We start from the raw sequence: 15,977 nt of genomic DNA on the forward strand, positions 1-15,977 counted from the left end.
AGCAAAGATACTTCTGCACACACACAGACTGATTTCTGTAGTCTTGTATAGAATAGATACAATATAATCATTTCTGATCATTCAGCTATATGATAACAATTTAGACAACCCCCCCACCCCAGAGCTTGTCTCAAACGTAGTTACTTAGACACGCCTGGTATCAGATCTTTGCCTCCTTAGCTCTTTAATGCTTTATACTTGATATGTAACCACTTAGTTCTTCAGACTAACAATTACATCATAATTAAACAATAATACACAAAACAGAGTGCTATAACATGTAATATTGGCACTGCTGTGCTGCGTTCGTATATTACATGTTATAGCACGAACCTTGAGTGTATTATTGTGATTATACCACAGTTCCATTATCGCTGTTTATTGAAAGATTTTGAGTTAAAATGGACGAGAAAATATGATCTCTTTGGTTATTAAAACTCTGCGAGTTAAAATAGTTCCATTGCTGCTCTGTTTGTAGCTGCGCTGTTTGTCTTGTAAGCGCTGCATCGTTGCTAGTTACCTGTATGTGGTGGAGTAATACATGGTTACAGTGTATTTGATATTTTGGTTACGGTGCATTACCGGTTGATAATGGCACTCATAAAACGCCTCTCAGCCATTTACAATGCAGGGTCTGAACTAAATGTGGTATAATTAATATTAGTTAATAATTAGTTTTACAGATAAAATAAAAATAAAATAAAATACTGACGTCAGCAAATTTGATCCCTTTCAACAACAACAAAAAATATATCATCCATTTCTGTCTTTTATTATTATTTTTTAAAAAGTGATTATTTAAGTTTCTTTATGAAAAAAAAGAAATACAATGCTAAATAAAGTACATTTTAGATTACAACAAAATAGTTGCACCCAGAAGGAATCAACTAAAAGGAATGAAACTTGGTTGCTAGTCTGACTGGCAGGGGGTTATCTTCATTGATGAGTCCTGCTTTTTACTTATGGAGGCAACCAATAAATCTGTGGTGGATACACCGTGGTCACTGGCAAGGTCAACAGAGATGCATTCAATCAATTAGGCTACAGTATATGCTTTGCCAGTCACTTGTTATACAATAACTTAAGATGCATGTTAGTGTCAGATGTTAGCAGGGCCTATAATGACTATAAAGTATAAATATAAATAACATGCATAAATGGTCATACGTTTGCCTCACACCTTGTTGAAATCAACTAATTTTCAGTTTATATGAGTGACCATCAAATAGACTTTAGAGACTCAAGAGGCTCTTCTAGAAATTGATATTTTACCTCTTTTAAAAAATAATAATGCTTTTTTCCAGTCTGAAGCAAATGACAACTCTCAATTTGAGATAATTTTACTCTTCCCCGACGTAACACAACGTGCTTAAAATGGGAAATGAATCCAGCATAGAGTTACTTCAGCGCAGTTCTCAATTCCCAAGTCTCACTTTGCAAAATGATAAAAAGAAAATGTTAACTTGCTCCTAAGGCCTACAACACTGTGGCCAGGCATTTAACCTTTATATAAATTATTAATATAAGACCCAAGGGAAGATAGCCCTGGCAGGCATGAATATATGCTGATGGTGAAAGAGGACCTAAGCCATTCCAGTTACCATGGTTCAAACAATTACTGCCAATTTTTTGTAACCTATTAAGAAATATTAAGTAGACAGTGCTGTCACAACTATTTTACTCAGAATATGGGGTGAACTTTACCTAAATAAATTGAGTGTTAAATATTGCTTCAATTATTGAGTTCAATTATGCACCTTTACACCTTATGAAATAACTTCAAAGTACTACACGTAATCTCAAGTTGTAGTTTAATGTTGAGAACACACTCCGATGTTAATAGGTGTACTTGATTGGCTTCTGACATAGAGAAAAACAAGGATTAAAAAATCTCATAGACTCAGACTATCATCCAGTTAAAGTAAGAATAATGAATTTACTAGAAACTGCCTACATCATTATAATGTAGTAAGAAAAGATACAAATCTGTTGTCCAGTTCTAATAACAAAGGATAAACCACACACCAGTGGCATTTTTTCTACAGAGAGAGAAATGAAAGCTTACTCAGCGTGAAATCTGGACAAAATATATTTGGAACAGGAGGGGTTTGACATTTTGACTGGATATCTACAGGGAAAATATTTGTAATGAGCCAGGTGGGCTTCAAACTGGGAGGCTAATGCCTGACCACCCTGCCGTCAACACAACAATTGCAACCGTTTCAGAATACAACACAGAGAACATTAGCTCCAGAGAATGTGGTATATCTTTATTCTATAGTATTCTTTGATTTATGGTCACACCCATACAGTATGAGTGAGCTGGGTCACTAGCATCTAATGTCCAGTAGTTGGCACTAAAAAAGTGATTCAAAAAAAGAAAGAATATATAGCATTTTTGGTAAAGGTAGCAAATGCTTTTGTTTAATATTTGATTTTTGGTAGTTATTTGATAGTAAGTATGTGGCAATAGTTGGCAGGAGAATTGTTGAGATTTCGTATAACAAGCCTACAGTATTCACATCACTTTTACTTTAGCACAGGATAAAACAAACTTTTTGATTTTCCTTTTGCATATACAGTTCTGGAAAAAAAAGAGACCACATAAAAATGAAAAAAAGTTTCTTAGCTTTTACCAAATTAAAAACCTCTGGAACATAATCCAAGCCATCTGCAACCAAGCTGAACTGCTTAATTTTTTGCACCAGGAGTGGCATAAAGTTATCCAAAAGCAGTGTGTAAGACTGGTGGAGGAGAACATACCAATATGCATGAAAACGGTAATTAAAAACCAGGGTTATTAAATTCAATATTGATTTCTAAATTCTTAAAACCTTATGAATATGAACTTGTTTTCTTTGCAATTTTTGGGGTCTGAAAACGCATCTTTTTTGTTATTTCAACCATTTCTCATTCTCTAAAACAAATATCAATTCAATATTTATATTTGGAATTTGGGAGAAATGTTGCCTGTAGTTTATAGAATAAAACAACAATGTTCATTTTACCCAAACATATACCTATAAATAGCAACAATCAGAGAAACTGATTCAAAAACTGAATTGGTCTCTTAATTATTTAACAATAAGATAAAAAGAATTTAAAAAAACCATCTGCATTATCTCAACATGTCTTTTGTCCACCATGAGCAATCCATGCAGGCATTGTGGATTCTATATACTTTGTATTTGAACCGTATATTAAACTGATGCATTGTTGTAAAAAAAATAATGGTTGCATGAAAATCCCACAGAAATGGGAGAAATGGGGAGGATGTCTGCAGTTCCAGGTACCAAACTCTGATACTGTATATTCTAGAGCACTGTCAATCTCCAATTTGTCAAACAGAGCCATACTTGTTGAGATGAAAAGTGAAATTGTGCCTCTAGGCACTGTCCAAACTAAGTTTTACATTCAGATTGACTGTCTGTCTGGAATTTATTTATCTGTTTGTTTGTTTGTTTCAGAGGAGAATCAGCTCTCATCCTCAGTGTTTGTCGCCATCAAAGTCCTGGACATCAATGACAACATCCCCACACTGTCCAGGGACTACCAGCCCTACGTGTGTGAGGGCACAGAGGCAGGAGAGGTAAGGTGGAGGTAGCACACACACAGACACACACACAGAGAAACACACACACACTGACATTTATTGGAAAATCACACAAGGGACATTCTTGGGGAATTGCAGCTTTTCTGGGGTTTTAGGCGAAGTGCTACACTCACAGTGTGTGAAGTATGCAGTGGATTTTCCAGTCTGTCTGCGTTCGGTCAAGCCCCTCACTTCTAAAGAACCGCTTCATTCAATAGGCCGCATTTACCAGCACAAAGAAGTAAAATCAAGGATGAATGAGCACACTGGGGGGGGGATGTATTTCAACACTGGCCCACTCAGCTCTAGGCTTCGTAAAGCGCTGTGAACGCTTGTTCATACTTTGTCAGGCTAAGCCCCATGGGTATGACCAGCCAGAGCTGTAGACTTTACTTAAGCCCCTGTTTCCCAATTTATATTCTACGTGTTACTAAAACTCAGCGCGCCAGACATTGTCTTCATGCCACAAATGATCAATTAGAGCAGGCGTGGTGGATCGGGCATCAGGATCAATAGCACGCGTGAACCCCTGGCAGCGATCCCGCCGCATTTATCTGGCAATCGGCTTGTACTCGGCGAGCTGCGCGGATAAAGGTGGAACTCCAAGGTGTAAGCTCTATATCATATCAAGGTCAGATAAACAATACAGTCTCAGATTGGCTCAGGCTTACATGTGTACACTGTTGTACACAGAGACAAATGCTGATGAATCTCCATTGGCAGGAAGTTACTTGGTGCAGGGCGATTTAGAAGGAGCTGAAAGCGTGTCAAGAGTTGCAGGTTTGCAGTAACCAGTGTTTCTCTCTGAAGCTGATCCAGATCATCAGTGCGGTGGATGCAGATGACCCATCGGAAGGCCACCACTTTTATTTCTCTATGTTACCAGATAAACACATCAACCCCAACTTCACCATCAGAGACAACCAAGGTGCAGTACAACTTTAACTTATATCACCTAACTCATATATTTTAACATTATGCATGAGCCATAGTCAACTATAGTATTTTACTACTCTGTAAAGTTACTATCTGGGAGATACATGTTTTCCTTTGGGCTGCAGCAATATACACATACGACTGGGATCTCGGTAATTTGACAAGAAAACTATATTAAAAATATTGATACATCGCACTGCCTCAAAATATCAGATCGCCTTTTAAGCTAAACAAGTTTTAGTATTTAACTACACTATATTTCCAAGTATTTGCTTACTCATTCAAATCATTGACCTCCATTGAAGTTCCAATCGCTTCCATGTGCACAGGTATATAAAACCAAGCACCTACAGTATTCATGCAGACTGCTTCATTAGAATGGGTTTCCAAGCCAAGCAGCTCCATTCAAGCCTTATAATGCAACTTACAGTAGCTTGCTAGAATCACGCATATTTAAAAACTCACATACCAGCAACAATGATTGTATCTGTCTATGCATTTACAAGTCATCTAGCTTGTTCATATTAGCTCACTAGTGTTAGCCTGCTATTTAGCAACTTGTTTAGCCAAAATCTAAAAGTTATCTACATGGTTTGTTCAGGATCCTACAATCATGTAGGAAATTTAACATAATTGTGCAGTGAAAAAATGGTTTGTTGTTTGCTTACATTAATAAAGCTCCTTTTATAAAGTTGCTCAAACTATGCATATTTTGTGTTCAGTTGCTCAACATGGTGAGACACTGAGGAATGTCCATTTACTCAATGGGTCAGTTTCCTAGATAGGTATTAAGCCTAGCCTTAAACTGCACAGAATATACACTGTTAGCCAAAAAAAAGGTCACACTCTTATATTTGGTTGAACCGCCTTTAGCTTTGATTGCGGCATACATTCTCTGTGGCATTGTTTTAATAAGCTTCTGCAATGTCACAAGATTTATTTTAATCCAGTTAGTTTCACACCAAGATTTTGCAGCATTGATAATAGTAGAGTGTGACCACTGCACAAAGTCTTCTCCAGCACATCCCAAAGATTTAGAGGTTAAGATCTGGACTCTGGTGAACTCTCTCAATCCATGTGTGAAAATGATGATATCATGCTCCTTGAATCACTTTTTCACAATTCCAGCACCATGAATCCTGACATTGTCATCTTGGAATATGCTCGTGTCATCAGGGGAAAAAAAAATCATTAATGGAGGTAGTCAGCTGACCTCATTCTTTCAGCACATACTGTTGCTGAACCTAAACCTGACCAACTGCAGCATCAACCCCACATCATTTACTTACTTAAATCCAGGTGATGACTTTTTTTTGGCCAGGCAGTGTATAATGGAGATATTCAATTGAAAGGTCGCTGTTCAATGAAAAACAAAATTCTCTACATTTTTGTTGATTTTTTGTTTACTACATTGTTTTAAAATTTCTTTCATTCACTTCCCTTGAAAGTTTTTATCTCTCTCTTGCTGTTTTGGACATACATGTTTTCATTGGACAGTAAACATATAGTCTATGGCTAGGCCTAATCCCTGTTTAGGAAACTAACCTAAAATATTTGAATTGAAGCCCCAGGCTAAGACTGCAATGTATAAGCCTGGATTAACACATCCAGGTTAAGTAGACCTGGTAATTAGTTCAGAATAATTATTAATACTCCAATTACTTTCTTTGTTAGGTATTTTGTATTTTAAGTATTTTGATGTAAATCTTAAATTGTTTCCCTTTAAAATGTTTTACATGCATATTAAGTCATTTATTTAAAGCACTTATCTCTGTTTGTCACAGATAACACTGCAGGTATTCTGACACGTCGGAGCTCGTTTACCCGTCGTGACCGGACACACTATCAACTTCCAGTTGTCATAACGGACAGCGGCTCCCCCGCCCTCTCCAGCACGAGTACCCTCACTATCAGCGTGTGCTCCTGTCAGCCTGCAGGACACTGCCCATCAGGAGGGGTGGAAGCACTGGCACTGTCTATGGGCCTCAGTACACAGACACTACTGGGACTGTCTGTGTGCATCATCACACTCATAGGTAAGCTACAATGTCAAAATAAATAAATAAATAAATAAATAAAACAACCATCTGTAGCCTAGATTAGTGACTTCAGAAAGCAGTGGAACAGCAGGGCCAGTTGTTTTTATTTGCTATGAGGAGTCTAACCATAGTGCATTAAAGCCTCTGTTCAAAGCTCTGCTGATTCCGTAACTGCAGAACACCAAACACCTGCTGCTTGAGCAGCCAAAGAGCACCAACTCCATATTAATACCTATGGATTTAAAATGGGATATTTGAAAGCTTCTGTAGAAGTAATGTGCTCCCTGTAACCAATTGCTGCTGTTGTATTATTTTCACAGTACAACCATACAGTAAAAAAATGGTTTAATAATGTTACATTAAAAAAACTGTAAAACACAATGTATTTTATAAAATATAATTTTTATTTTTATATTTTATACATTTCCCAGATGTTTTTCTGCTTTAATGTGAGACTAAACACCATTGTGAAAACACATCAATTCATATAACACTTAAAATCTGCCACACAAATTCTAAATTGTACCTGATAATAGACTGTGGAATGTAACATTTCCAATCTGCTCAATAAATATGAAGCAACAATTTGCAGTCATTTTAAAAATCTACCACTTCTCAGTATGTTACATCTTTCCGATATTTCCGCCCCGACATCCTTTATTTGCATAATGTGTATTCTCCCCCACCCCTAAATTGCCATAAATTGGAGTTGTGCCTACTCAGGCTACATTCCCTTGGGTAATCAGTATTTTGGGTATTTACATTACATTACATTACATTACATTTGGCAGACGCTTTTGTCCAACAAATAGTCAAGTACAAAAATAATAGAAGTTAAAGGTAAAAAACATTTTTATATAGGGCTTAAAGGAGGTCGAAGGGAAATACGGGGATAGAGGAGTGAAGGAGGGGAAGAAGGAAATGAGGTTAGAAGCAGTTAGTTTGTTAGAGGTGTTAGGAGAGTAAGTGCTCTTTGAAGAGCTCTGTCTTCAGGAGTTTATTAAAGATAGCGAGAGATTCTCCTGATCTGGTAGTGGAAGGTAGTTTGTTTCACCATTGGGGAACTCTGTATGAGAACAGTCTGGATTGGTTTGTGTGAATGTTTGGCAAAGCGATGCGACGTTCATTGGAGGAGGTATATATTCTATATAATGGTTATATAATGGTTCTCTGCCTTGCCACACTGTTGTAGGCTATAAGAGCAATTTACTGTATTCCGTAATGCAGGATTATGAAGTACAATGCAGTAACTTTGCTCTTTGTCTCTGCTGCCAGTATTTTACGGTTCATTTACCATATTTTTTGCACTATAAGGCGCACTGGATTATAAGGCGCATTTTAAGAGACACTATACTAAACTTTTAATTCAGCAGGTCTCGTCTCTGGGTGATGGTGGGTAGTAGCTAAGTTAAGTAAAGCTTAGTTAAGTAAATAAAACTGTAATAAAAAAGACTTTCTTTTAAAGTCAAATGAACGCTGGATGTTAATCTAAACAAATTCCTCTCCTGAAAACTGTTTATTTGGGTGAGTAAAGCATTTCCATTTAGTTACAGTGAGTTTAGATTCACAAATTTCTCCAGCACTAATGTTGGAGCATTAGCTTATGCCATCTGACAGCGCTATACTGAGGAACTGTAAGGTCCTGGCCCTGTTTCCTGTCTGTCCTCGTGCCTGTGTTGTCCCACGTGACCCGTGCCCCTGTGTTCTGCCTGTGTTTTTCCACTCACCTGTGTTCTTTTGTAACTCCGCCCCTTCGTCCCAGGTGTTTCATGTTTCCTGTGTGTGTGCACCTCTATTTAAGGTCCGTGTTCCATTTCCCCGGTGTCGATCCTTGTACGTTTTTACGTCTGTTAGTGGTCCGTGTGTTTCCCCAGTTTCCTCAGTCCAGTTTTCAGTTATTCCCAGTAAGTGTAAATCCCTGTTTATTTTGTATCTGTTTTCGTTAATAAATCCTGTTTATGTTTGCATTTGCGTCCGCCTCCTCGTCCTCCCTGCACCCCCGCCTTGACAGGAACCCTGAGTGTTCCGGTAAACCAGGGCAATATTAGCTAGTGGTTTGTCCCTCATTGCTTGTTTTATCATGGTAAACAGTCCGATAATACTCACCTCTGTACGGTAAAACTTTATCACTTTATCAATTTGCTGGAAAATGTACTAAAACAGTATAGGTGTTACAATACATTTTTATTTTTCAAATAATGTAAATCTTAGCTTTTACATTCAGTTAGAACTCATTTTTTTCTCACAATTATCACTGTACCCTCTAAATTATTAGTTTCAATGATTAGTAGGCGTTTTCTTCAGTTAACCACAAACAGTTGTAGAGGGGCTTTTCAAATACCATTAATGTTTACCATAGATTAAACAAAGGCTTTTTGCCAGGGATCGTCCAGATGCTAATGCAGATCTACACAATAACAGCAGGTCCTCGGATCTCTATTAGGGTGTTTTTTTATGTTATATGAGGAATCTTGGAAGCCTGTGGAGATGCATGTGAACACAATACAACAGAAAAAGAAAATTACAGACTACTCTTTTTCTACAGAGAGCTTGTAACAGTGCAAGCTAATTCAGTTCCACTTCACATCACACAGGCAAGTATGAACAGAGTGGACATTTGACAAGCTAATCCAACCTCACCATAGAACATACTTACCAGTGTGGTGCTAACATGGATTGCAGTAGAGCTGAAAACATACATAATGATGATGATGATATTAATAGTATTAATAATAGAAATAATGATATTTTCTTGAAGCATGTACATCACATGTGGAAATATGAATATATTGTGACTGTCCAGAAATAAACCTTGTACTGTATGTCCAAAATGAGAACTTTACATTAAAAGCAAATATGTTTTTTTGTTTTCATCGTCTTTTTTTTTTTTTAATTGGTTATGCCCTTTATAGTAAGTGTACATTAATTAGCATGACTTATGACAGAATGATAAATATCAACTAATTATTCATTGACACTAGTTAAGACATTAATAATTATTATTTCAGTCCCAATTAGTCCCCAGTTAGTCCCAATTCTTTATTATTTACAGCATTTCTTAACCTTTAGTGATAAATATTATGTAAAAATTGCTAAATGCTTAATAATGTCTTAACTAGTGTCAGTTAATAATTTGTTGATACATTACTTAGCCATTTAACAATGTTTATTATTGTTGTAGTACTGTAATTTGTAACTCTTACTTTCAACGTGATTCAAAACAACATAAATGGCTAATTAAAACAATATCACATTGTGACATATCAAAAACATGAATATAATTAAACTGGAGATACAAGGTTTTGTGTGACAGTTACAATATGCTATTGGTAGGCCAATATGCTTTTAGTCCTACTAATCATAACATTCCAATTTATCTAAAAATCTTCACCAGACGATTATTGAACACATTAATACTGTAATTATTCCCACCCCCACTCCTTTTAAGAAAACATATTATTCACTTAATACATTAAAACTATCCTGATAAATTATCCCAACTTTTACTTGATTATTGGACTCTAATCACTGAAGACCAAAATCCCAGTTTTCAAAAAGACTCTGATCTCTCCTTCACCAGCTACATCCACACAGTCATCAAACCAGCCTTTATCATCTTAAAAACATATCCAGAGTTAATGACTCAATGTCCTAAGAAGATCTGGAGAAGCTCATCCACGCTTTTATCTTGTGAAGGATTGTCTCTAATACTTAGTTTATCTAGTTCTAAAATAATTAATCTGCACCCAAGACCAAGAGAGTTTAAAAGAGGCCGAGACCCAATCATCACTTCCAAAGTCCAAATGAAAGTGAGAGTAAAGGTCTGAGTCAGAGTTTAACTGAGAACAACACTTTGGGCCCTATCATATACCTTGCACAAGGCATGTCGTGATGCTCGTTTTTATCTTACACCCCGTCACCCCTGATGGGCGTGGTGGTCTGGAAGTGAGGTGTGTTCAGTTAAATATCTGGCATTTTTCTATCTTGCGGCGGGAAATGCAGATGCTCCACTGACTGATTAAAACCATGACAACAGTCAACAGTCAGCCACCCATTCATATCTTAACTTATGCAGAAGCGCTGTGCACACTGTGCACCCTTAGCGAACGTACCACTCATTACCCTCACTCATTACACAAACAAACACAGCTTTTACCTCAACAATAAACAGAATAAAGAATAAAATTACTTTGCTGTTCCCTTAAATGAGTACCTTCACAATGTGAACACGCAGGTCAGAATCATTCTTCTGAACCCTACTTGCTCCACTTTTCGGGGAGCTTTAACCAATAAAGGCCACTTTATTAGAAATGCTTAACTTAATCAGACTATATAAGACCTATTTTAGTGATCCATAGGTGCGCATTGCTATTTTAAAGGTGCAGCAATCTGAGCTTTTCCAACACTTCTCAGGAGAAACTAAGATAGCAAAGAATGTCTAAGGATTGACTGTTGTCCTTATTGAGTTCAGTCAGTGGCGGACTTCCGGTCATTTCCGCTGCCAAGATAACAATAAGCCAGAAGCCACCGGCGGAAAGCGTGAAAATAGACTGTTGGCGGGGTGTAAGGTAACAATGAGATATATGAATCGACCAATAGACTTATATACATTGTACATGCTCATTAAATAAGTATGAAGAGCTGAAGCATAAGGAGTAACGGCTTATCAAGTCTTTCCCAGCCCACATTGTTTGGTTCTTTGGTCAATGTGGTTAGTGATGTAAATTACTGTGACCTACACCTCTATAAATCCAGATACACATACTGTATATAAGAATTTGAATGAATACTTTAACTTTGATATACAGCTCAATTGAAATTTAATAATTACATCAACTAAATCTTTCATTCCATTTGTTTGAATGTCAGACACAAAACAGTATTTACTACAAAATAGCAGGTGTCAGATAGATAAAACATTTGTTCCGATTCTGAAGTACTAGCTTTTAACACTCCTCAATCCACAGTGTCAACTGTGTACCAGGAATACATATAAGACATTACCTTCCACAGTGGACAGTGCAGTGGTTTGTAATGATCATGACTGGTGGCATCTCTCTAGAATTGTCAATGTGAAAAGATAAGTGACTCTGGCAATAGACTGTAGTCACTTGCCAAGACATTTAATGCAGGAGTCTCTACATGCATATCCTTTATGTCAGTGCAGTGCAATCAATAGTTTCCATGGGATTTGGCAAAAGTCACGGGACATCAATCAATCAATCAACCTTTATTTTGATTACATTTTCAATGTAGCCGAGCATTTACAAAAACAGGGATTGAAATGACAAAGAAAATAATAGCTTAATTAAATCATTTTAAAATAACAGTAAATAAAATATAAAAATAGATAAAAAATAAAAATAGAATTGGAATAAAATAAATATATATATATATATATATATATATATATATATATATATATATATATATATATATATATATATATATATATAATTATAATAAAGCTTGGTTTAACTGATAAAAAAATAAGATCAAAAGATGATAAGATAATACAACAAAAATGAGTTAAAAAGCACTAAAACTAACTTTTGCATAATACAATAAAATACAAATAAATAAATGAACTAATAAAAAACAATAATAGAGTTAAAAAACTTATAAAGCAGTAATACAAAACTATTAATAATAAAATAAGAAAAGAAATAAAAAAGAACACAACAGTAGTCCCATGTTCTTGAGACATTTGGCATACTGTATTTGAAACATCAAGACGATACTGTATCTCATAACCAATCAAATCACTGTATAGCTAGAACACCAGAAGTAACTGCTAGATTTTGTGGAGCAAAACTGAATAAGCAAATTTTAGACACAAATGTCTTGACTGAAGATCATAACAGAGCATGCATGTCATCTCCATATATCTCCTTGTCATCCCCACAGCCCTGTCCTTATTAATGCTAGCAGTGTGGAGGCACAGGAAGCTGCAGCAGCAGAAGTTAGCTGCTCAGGAGCTGGACACAGCGGAGTACTCTGATAGAGTGATTCTCTACACAGAGGCTAAGACTGTTGAGGACGCAGCAGCCTTCTCCACCCAGCCGGTCCCCCTGAGGCCCCACCCTCGGCGCCGTGAGCACAGACTCCGCAGGGAGGAAGTGGCCGCCAGCATACGCATGTCTCTCCGTCACTCGCATCTCATTGGCCCCGAGGATGAGGTCTTCCGGCAGTTCATCATGGACCGTCTGTCCGAGGCCGATCAGGACCCCTACGTGCCGCCCTTCGATTGCCTGCGTACGTACGCCTTCGAGGGGACGGGGTCACTAACCGGATCCCTGAGCTCACTGGAGTCCTCGACTTTTGATCCCTGCGTAAGTCGACCCCACGACCCTGGACCACGATTCTTGAGACTGAGCCCCTGGCAAGGAGCAGAGGAGGATGAGACTTCATTCTGATTCCTGAACTGAAGACAAATGATGTTTAATGTGAGTTTAGTATGTGCACTTACTGTACTTTCTGTACCTACGTTCAATTGCCATTTTATCAGAAACACTTACATAATATAAGCCCCACAATTCAATTCAAGAAGTCCAATTCAACCCCCTTCCTAAGTGTCCTTCAACCATACAGTGTTTCCAAGCTGTCTGGAATAGTGCAGAAAGAACCATTGCATCTTCTTAAATATCCCCGGACAGCTCAACATGCTTGGAGGAGAACACTAACTAACTGCTAACAGGCTCCCACATTGGCTAGCTGGTGAACTGCTGAGCACTGGGCATTAATAAAGACCCATCCTACCTATCCAAAAAGACAGAATGATGATAATGATACTTTTTGGGTTCCTGGTAACAGATACAGCATCGCTAAGGAAGGTTTTTCAATGACAGAGCCAAAGATTAAACATTTCTGGGGCTTTAACCACTATGTGCACTTACTGCCAACTGTATGAGAAACGTCAACCTTGATGGTAAACTTAGGTGTGCATTTAGGTTCTTATATACATTATAAATGTACCTACAGTGTTATATAGAAGAAAAACGTTTAATATTCTTGGGGGAAAAAAAAGTTTAATATTATTTGGACTTCTGAGTCCTGAATTGTAAATTGAGTATTAGTTACAAATGCAATAATTCCTAATAACCAATATAGTACAGTACTATTTATATATAAAGTATAGGTTGTTTGCTGGAGTATTTTGATCAATTGCTGATTGATTGATTTTATGTATAGGCAAAGTATTAAAGGGAATGCTTTTTTCTGCACTGTCCCATTTGTCATATATTAAATATGCATATATGTATTATGGCTATATATTTTGTTTTAGTCTGCTTTTAGCTATCCCAATGTGTATGCAATTAGACACAAAAATATAACTACACAATTTCAAACACTAAAAAATATACAATCCTCTCAGAATTTAATGTGCCTTTTTGAAAATATTATGTATTATATTATTAGAAATAAAAAACATTATGTAACATTTTTACCTTAAAAAAACAGCTTTAAAACCATTGTGATGCTCCACTGAGCAGTAAAAGGGAGAATAATGCCTATTTTGGACTTAGCATGCCAAAAACTGCACTATGTAAATAATTCAGACAATGCTTATGAAAACTATGTAAAGCGGCATATCCCAGGTCATATTTGTGTAAAATCCACATGAGTGACATGATTCTTTTACCTCAGATATTGGCTCAGAAATCCATGTTAAAAGTGTGTCCTTAAATGTAAACTTATGTTATGGTTGAACAACAAAAAAAATTGACAAAGTGTGCTTCAGAAAAAAGATGAAAAAAAGGACCATCCAGATTGTTATCAGCAACAAGTCTAAATGTGTGCACTGTCATGTTATGGGGTTTTGTAAGTATATTTCTGTGATTGCAGCATCAATGTGGGAAGATACATTAAGATATTAGCACAACACATGCTGGCTTCAAGACAATTTTGTCTTGTCAAGGCATTAAAAAAAAAAGACAATGTAAAACCACACGCTGCATACATTACAAAGGCAGGGCTGGTGAAGAAAAGGTTATGAAAAGGTTACAGGTACTTGACTGGCTTGTCTGCAGTCCTAACCTGTGGAGAATTTGTTGAAATGGCAACCCTGTGCCGTTGAACGCCTTAAGATGTATTTGCAGAAAAAACAGCACAAAGTAATCCCTAAAACACTTCATCACTTGAAATTTGTTGCAGGCATCTTACTCTCTACAGTGAAATAAAAGTCAAAGTAAAATGTAAATGTGAACTTTTTTTGTCTGATTCTCTCCCAACGTTTTCCTGACTTGGGGTTTTGCAAACTCTGGGCTCCCCTAGGGTCTCTGGGGCTCTAAGGTACTGTTCATTCTGCTTATAGCAAGAAGTGTATCAGCTGATACTCATCTTTTTATTGAAGGACTGTATAAAAGAGGAACACTGAGAGAGAGGAAGATAGGAGAATTGCATAATCCTGAAATCAATTGTGCTGAAATAAATTTCCTGAGCAAAAACGATGGGCTTTATTGAACGTGCTGCTGCAGTACATCAAGTAAAAATGAACATCGGCAAACGCATTCCTTCCCCAAGTGTAGAATATATTGTTATTTAAAATCACTGTTCAAAAGTTTGGAATTAATGATTGTAATGGGACTGCATACAGCGCATCATCACTGTCACTTAAAAATCTCCAGAGAAAATAAAAAAAACTTGTGAGAAGAAGCCAAAATCTTTCTTCCAAACTTTTACTACAAGCCAGTTTGTACATTTATTATTGTATTTCAAGGAATTTTTAATCATTTCTAATGGTAAATGTATCTTTAAAGATTATATTTTCAGTAGTAAATAATAAAATGATCAGGATGTATCATCAGATATTAAGGAAACATGTTGAGGTAAAGCACTGGCAGCTCTTGTCAGCAGTGCTTCAGCTAAAAACGTCCCCATTTGGACTATTTATGTGGTGTGCCGCAGGTATCTGTGTTTGTTTTGGCCTCTGACTCCGCCTGCTGCTCATTCCCCAATGTTAACTCCACCCTGAGGTTGCCGATACACAACAGCGAGTGAGTGGTGGTGCAGCATGGAAGCTAACAAGCAGGATTGGTTCAGCTGAAACCTTAGCTGTTACACAGCTTTAAAGCCTCACCATGTCTTAAAAAAAGCTCAGTGACCAAAGAAGGAATAAAACAAGAGTAAATATTTGCAAGTAATTCGAAAGTTTCTCTGCCTCTCCTACCAGTGGCAGCTGCCCAGTCTTCACTGGCTTCGCTGAACAGCAGTAAGGGGGGAGGTCATAACTGAGATCTAGATCAGGCTGCAACAAGATAAAATAGTACGCTACTCAAATATACATGTATATATCTGCTGAACTAACTCTAGGGTGTGTATTTTTGAAGCAGTGGGATTTTTTCCGATATAACAGGCTTGGCTTAGGCTGACGCTGCTAGCGGTGCATAAAGCTAGGTTAGGTTAACTAC

The 15,977-nt window shown here is 37.0% G+C and overlaps 1 protein-coding gene across 2 annotated transcripts in view; it reads left to right on the forward strand.

Annotated features, from left to right (window-relative positions):
- Window positions 1-14,767, forward strand: part of cdh19 (cadherin 19, type 2) — a 65,309-nt gene extending 50,542 nt beyond the window's left edge. The window contains exons 9-12 of one of the 2 annotated variants that reach the window (XM_022680293.2): window positions 3,468-3,589; window positions 4,403-4,520; window positions 6,313-6,564; window positions 12,475-14,767. In XM_022680293.2, the coding sequence (XP_022536014.2) occupies window positions 3,468-3,589; window positions 4,403-4,520; window positions 6,313-6,564; window positions 12,475-12,983 (1,001 nt within the window). In that variant the 3' untranslated portion in view covers window positions 12,984-14,767. Of the gene's footprint in view, window positions 1-3,467; window positions 3,590-4,402; window positions 4,521-6,312; window positions 6,565-9,112; window positions 9,270-12,474 lie in introns of those variants that run through there. The other variant, XM_049463575.1, reaches the window with a different exon arrangement.
- Window positions 14,768-15,977: the final 1,210 nt, after the last annotated feature.

Source organism: Astyanax mexicanus, chromosome 1 (assembly GCF_023375975.1).
Source record: "Astyanax mexicanus isolate ESR-SI-001 chromosome 1, AstMex3_surface, whole genome shotgun sequence".
Lineage (NCBI taxonomy): Eukaryota > Metazoa > Chordata > Actinopteri > Characiformes > Acestrorhamphidae > Astyanax > Astyanax mexicanus.